The sequence below is a fragment of the Pygocentrus nattereri genome, chromosome 3 (assembly GCF_015220715.1).
Source record: "Pygocentrus nattereri isolate fPygNat1 chromosome 3, fPygNat1.pri, whole genome shotgun sequence".
Classification (NCBI taxonomy): Eukaryota; Metazoa; Chordata; class Actinopteri; order Characiformes; family Serrasalmidae; genus Pygocentrus; species Pygocentrus nattereri.
In genome coordinates this window covers 45,660,520-45,667,168 of record NC_051213.1, presented here as the reverse complement: position 1 = coordinate 45,667,168, position 6,649 = coordinate 45,660,520, and the positions used below count along the sequence as shown (strand labels likewise).

Below are 6,649 nucleotides of genomic sequence, written 5' to 3'. Positions count from 1 at the left end.
AAGGAAAGAAAGAAAAGTGAGAGAATATAGGACAGAGGAGAAAAGGAATGAAAGAAGGGAGAGAAAATAGGACAGACAGGAGAAAATGAAAGAAAGAAAGAAAGAAGAGGTGAGAGAAGAGGACAGAGAGGAGAAAAGGAAAAGAAAGAAGTGGTGAGAGAAGAGATGACAGAGAGAAGAAAAGAAAGAATGAGAGAGAAGGACAGAGACAGGAGAGAAAGAAGTGGTGAGGGAGAAGGACAGAGATAGGAGAGAAAGAAAGAAAATGACAAACAGGAGAGAAAGAAAGAATGAGAGCGACAGGAGAGAAAGAAAGAAAGAATGAGAGAGAAGGACAGAGAGTAGATAGGATACAGACAGGAGAGAAAGAAAGAAAGAAAGAAAGAAAGAAAGAAAGAGAACGATAGAGACAGGAGAGAAAGAAAGAAGTGGTAAAAGAGAAGGACAGATACAGGAGAGAAAGAAAGAATGAGAGAGAAGGACAGAGACAAGAGAGAAAGAAAGAAGTGGTGAAAGAGAAGGACAGAGACAGGAGAGAAAGAAAGAAAGAATTGGTGAGAGAGAAGGACAGAGACAGGAGAGGAAGAAAGAAGTGGTGAGAGAGAAGGACAGAGATAGGAGAGAAAGAAAGAAAGAATTGATGAAAGAGAAGGACAGAGACAGGAGAGAAAGAAAGAAAGAATTGGTGAAAGAGAAGGACAGAGACAGGAGAGAAAGAAAGAAAGAATTGGTGAGAGAGAAGGACAGATACAGGAGAGGGAGAAAGAAGTGGTGGGAGAGAAGGACAGAGATAGGAGAGAAAGAAAGAAAGAATGACAGAAACAGGAGAGAAAGAAAGAATGAGAGAGACAGGAGAGAAAGAAAGAATGAGAGAGAAGGACAGAGACAAGAGAAAGAAAGAAGTGGTGAGAGAGAAGGACAGAGACAGGAGAGAAAGAAAGAAGTGGTGAGAGAGAAGGACAGAGACGAGAGAAAGAAAGAAGTGGTGAGAGAGAAGGACAGAGACAGGAGAGAAAGAAAGAAGTGGTGAGAGAGAAGGACAGAGACGAGAGAAAGAAAGAAGTGAGAGAGAAGGACAGAGACAGGAGAGAAAGAAAGAAAGAATGAGAGAGAAGAACAGAGACAGGAGAGAAAGAAAGAATGAGAGAGAAGGACAAAGACAGGAGAGAAAGAAAGAAAGAAAAAGAAAGAGAGAGGAGGACAGAGACGGGAGAAAGAAGTGGTGAGGGAGAAGGACAAAGACAGGAGAGAAAGAAAGAAAGAATGACAGAAACAGGAGAGAAAGAAAGAAAGAATGAGAGAGAAGGACAAAGACAGGAGGGAAAGAAAGAATGAGAGAGAAGAGAGGACAGAGGAGAGAAGGAAAGCTGTGGAGAGAGAAACAGAGAGTGAGCTGGTGTGAAATCTCCTTCTTTCTCCAGTCGGGGGGATTTTAAAGTTAATCTCACGCAGGATAAACTCAGCTTTCCTCCCGCTCTTTCCCATTTTCTCTTCTTCTGTCGTTCTCTTTATGCAGGATTCCGGTGGTCAACCTCTGAGGAGCTGACCTCGCCGAGCATTATGACCATTTCCACCAGGCATGGAGGGAACCGAAGGCCGCATGTGTGAACGAATCCGCAGACACGTGAACACACACACACACACAGGCGGACACGAGAGGAGGTGAACGGAGGAGGGTGACTGTACATAAGGGCGTGTACGTTTGCTCAATGGACAGACACACGGACGGAGGCGGAGATGGAAGGACAGCGTGTAATTTAAACCCAGAGGTCCAGGCTGTAGGCCAGTAAATCTCTGACCTCACAATGATTCACAATGCGATTTAGCAAGTGATTCAGTGCTCCGTAAAATCTCAGATTTCACCACAATTAGATTCAATTCAGTTTAGCTAACGATTCAGTGCTTTATGACCGCCCATGATTCACGATTCAGTTTGATTTCGCAAATGATTCAGTGCTTTTTAAAATCTCAGATTTAACCGCAATAAGATTCAAATCGATTTAGCAAATCATTCAGTACTTCATGAAATCTCACATTTCACCTCGATTCGATCAAACTCTATTTAGCAAATGATTCGGAGCTTTATGAAATTTCAGATTTCACTTTGGTTCAATTCAGTTTAATTTAGCAAACTACTCACTGCTTCATGAAATCTCTGATTTCACAATGATTTCAGTTTGATTTAGCAAACGAGTCAGTGCTTTATGAAATCTGACGTTTCACAATGTGATTCCGTTTAATTTAGCAATTGAATCAGTGCTTTATAAAGTCTCAGATTTCACCACGATTCAATTCAGTTTAGTAAACGATTCAGTGTTTTTTTTTTAATCACATTTCACAACTATTCGATTCAGTTTCATTTAGCAAATGATTCATAAATAATTCAGTGCTTTATACCACAATCAGATTCAATTCAATTTAGCAAACCATTCAGTACGTCAAGAAAACTGATATTTCTACTTAGCAAATGAGTCAGTGCTTTATGAAATTTCAGATTTCATCCTGATTTGATTCAGTTCAATTCAACAAACTATTTGCTGCTTCATGGAATCTCAGATTTCACGATTCAACTGAATTAGATTTAGCAAACGGTTCTTTAGTGCTTTTTGAAATCTCAGATTTCACCATAATTTGATTCAGTGTGATTTAGCAAACGATTCAGTGCTTCATGAAATCTCAGAGTTCATTACAATTGGATTCAGTTCGATTTAGCAAACTATTCAGTGTTTCATGAAATTTCACATTTCTCCACGGTTCGATTGGATTCAGTTGGATTTAGCCATTGATTCAGTGCTTTTTGAACCGTCAGATTTCATCACAGTTTGATTCAGTCTGTTTTAGCTTCATGAAAGATTTCACAATGATTTGATTCAGCTTTGGATTTGATTCTTCTGGTACAGTTCAGAATCCGTTTCTTAAAACACAGTGAATACACAAACGTGACCAGGAGATACTGTTTACACAGTAGTGGGTTATAGACAATAAAATCAGTGCATAGGCCTTTTTTTATTTTTATGTATTTTATTTTGTAGAACTTTATTGAGCATTATCATAAACTCGTTATAATGGATTCTAAAATGAGCGCAGCTGAAGCAGCACTTCCAGTCTGATGTATTTTGACACTCCTGCCACTTTGAAGTGTTTTTCGGATGCATTCGCGTCTCTCCGTTACGTTAATGTACTCGTTGCAGCCGTTCACAAAAGCTTAATGAATACTACCTGCTTGCTCGGCTGTACCATAATCATCACTATGAGTTAACAATCTCTGAGATATTAGTGTTCGGTTCCTTCTGTGGTTGCTCGTGTGTTGTTTTTTAAACACTACTGTGTAGCATTTATTAAGGCTCGATGAATGACTGCATCTTGTGCAGAGATAAATGTAGCCTATTTTTTTCTTAAGGTTCTGTATCTAGACTGTTCCGTTTCATATAGCTGTGTCACCCTTGGCGGCAGCAAATGCGCTGATGTTTACCACCACAGAAGCCCCATAAACTTGACGCTTGGAACACTTTCTGTAATTACTTTACAAAAAAACAAAAAAAAAAACAAAACAAGTCTAATGCTGTATTTTTTTTCATGATTTTGTAATCGTGGATGCACGTCGGCAAACGTACCCTTGAAAGCTACACACTGTTCAGAGTCGTGATTATGACTTTATATTGCAGGCGACTGCAGTATGAAATGGCATCTCGACTGTCAGGATGACGTCTGAGATGAAAGCTGGGGATGAGGAATATGACGTTGATGGACTATTCAGCCATCGTGGAGCTTAGTAACAATTTTGTAACAGTGCTGGCAGAATGAAGGCTTTGTAAGACATGTGGAGGCCTTATATTGATGAACGGGCCTAATTTTTGTAGATAAAAATTGCAAAGCTCTTCTGGCGCAGGGCACCTACTATATTTGAATAGGAATTTGACTCTTGGTAGAAATGTTACCTTGCATTCACGTCGGAGGGTGACAAAGCACAAGCAACCAAGGCAACGTGTAGCTGCGATTTAGCTACAAGCAACACGGCGGCGATTGACTAGGAATTTTGCCAATGCAAATGAAGTACGACATGGTGTAGCGACAATCTAGATGACTGATTCCAGTTCATTTCTTAGACCAGGGGTGTCCATTCTTTTCCACAAAGGGTCAGTGCGGTTGCAGGTTTGCATTCCAAACAACCAGGAGCACACCTGATTCCACTTGTTTAATCGACTGGTCAGTCTTCAAACAACTGATCATGTGAGCCCCTCCTTTGTTGAAACAAAAATCTGCAGCCACACTGGCCATTTGTAGATAAGACTGGACATCCCTGCCTTAGACCTGTCCAAGACACGATTGCCCAACGTCCCCTACTCTCTTTGTTTTTGGCATTTTTTTTGTCAATAGTGTTGTGCAAGATGTAGAGGAGATACTTATGTACCATATAAACGAAACAGCCATACATAGTAAACGTTTTTATAAGCTGGGCAGGGTACACGCCCACATACAACAAGAAGAGTGGCCTCAAATACCCACAAAGAGACAAACTTGGGGCAACATTAGCAACTTTTCATGTCAATGTGAACGTACGGTTAGGATCCAGGCAAAGATTACGAAGGGTAGGGCAGAATGTGTTAGAGCTCAGGTCCAGCTTCCCAAAAGCAACTTAGAAGATCTTAAAACACTGATGTTGCCACTTGTTAAGATCTTGGTTTTGTGGCTGGTCTGTTTTCGGAGAAATTCCTGACGATCATTAGGATTCCAAATAGCAACGTTCCTCAATGTATTCTACTAGGCGCAAAAAAAGATTTTACTAATTTTTTCCACCTCTAACTACTCCAGCACAAAAAGCGCCGAACAGTTGGTTGACATATATATTGTTTGGCCAGTAAAATGACCAACATTACCTGTACTTGTTGCTAAACTGCAGTGGAAGCTTGTAATAACATTAGTTATAATGAAGAGACCTTGTCACTCATTTCTGAGAATGGTAAGGGTTTCCTGAGCACAAAACACTGTCATAGTTAAAATACCGAATGTGCATCCACACCTAAACAGCCATGTTCTGGTATACAACATATAAACTTACTGATCAAGATGATAATGATAGTAACGATAGTGAGCTGGACTGTGTTGCTAATCGAAACTAGGCAGGTTGGAAATGACAACGAATTTGCCACCATGCTAACGTTAGCTTGATCTCCAACCGTTAACCGTTAAGAACAGCCCACTTTGACAGGAAAGGGACGTTTCACTTGCAAAAGATCCAGCCATAAGTCTCGGTTTATTGTAGGGGCAGGAGATTTTCAAAGCAGGGCTACAAGAATAACACACCCAAGGGAAACACTTTGGCGAGGATGCTACCAAATATTTTAAAATTACGCAACTATTATTCCAAAAGGATGTGCAGAGAGGGCGTTCTTTCGTGGTTGGCTGATAAAACCTGCTGTCAGCAGACTGAGAAATCTGAAAGAAATCAGAGTAAGAGTTCACATGCACTGATAAATCTAAAATCCAGATATCCGATTATGGTTCAGATTACCGAGTGCGTGTAATAACCCACTCATTGAGAGTTGTGGCCAGGTTAGCATGCAGTAGATACTAGACTCTCCATGTGTGCATCTGAGGCTGAGGATCTAACTAGTGACTAAACTTTTTAAAATTCTGGAAAAGTAGCTAATCAACAGTAACCGATCAAAACTTTTAAGTATCCTCAAGAGCTCCTCTGCCTGACGCTACCGTAATATTAAAACTTAAGAGTTTCCACTATTTAAGTTTAAGAAATTTGACTGTTGAGACAATCATAGTTGCCAATTCACAGCTGACAATCATCAGTCAGTAAAGCACTGTATATCGCTGTGGTCACCAACCTTCATCTTAGAGATCTGCCTTCCTGCAGAGTATAGATCCAACCACAGTCTGCCACACCTGGTCCAGCTGATTCGTCTTCAGATATCTTCGGCTGCATCAGATCTCGAGGAGTAGGGTTGGTGACCCCCCGGTTTAGAGTTGAATATTTGACCATATAAAAGTGTATTAGCTGATATTATTAGTTAGTGTTCAGTTCAGCAAGGCCTTAGTTGCTGGAGGTACAACTATAGGGAGGATGCTACAGAGTGTATCCCAGGCCCACAAGACTGGCCCAGGCTGGATGAAGAACATGTTCTCCTAGAGCTTTACTAGAAAGCGGAACCCTTCATAGAACAGAAAAGAATCTACCCAACAGTGTTCCATAATAAACAAACGTGTGGTGTTTGCCTTGCAGTTTGAGACAATTACGTAAAAGGTTCTTGGGTAAGATACCAGTTCAACTACACGTACAAGCTGTGATCATGTGAGATTTGTGTGGTGTAGTTTTATATCATTGAAGTAGCACTGCCTTAAATAATGTCTGTGGTTCACTGTATAAAAACAAAGATCAATAAAAAATGTATCCCTGGTGTTTTAAAAGTGGTGAATATGGATTCTGGGTATTGATTGGGACGCTGCAGTGGCTTCCTCACTCCCGACAGCATTTGGAAGACGTCATTAAAGACAGCTCTCTTAAGCTGGCTTTACGGGGAGAAACTAATAATTACCCTCCCAAATGCATCTGATGTTTTTCATGATCTGCATGCAGCTTTCATGCATATTGCTTGACGGTTGCATGAAGCATTCAAAGACACACGCAGCGCATTTG

The 6,649-nt window shown here is 40.6% G+C and overlaps 1 protein-coding gene across 1 annotated transcript in view; it reads left to right on the top strand.

Moving 5' to 3' along the window:
• LOC108432302 (PILR alpha associated neural protein) overlaps positions 1-6,420 on the top strand; it is a 28,745-nt gene extending 22,325 nt beyond the window's left edge. The window contains exon 6 of the mRNA XM_017706044.2: positions 1,517-6,420. Within this exon, the coding sequence (XP_017561533.2) occupies positions 1,517-1,538 (22 nt within the window). The 3' untranslated portion in view covers positions 1,539-6,420. The remainder of the gene's footprint in view (positions 1-1,516) is intronic.
• Positions 6,421-6,649: the final 229 nt, after the last annotated feature.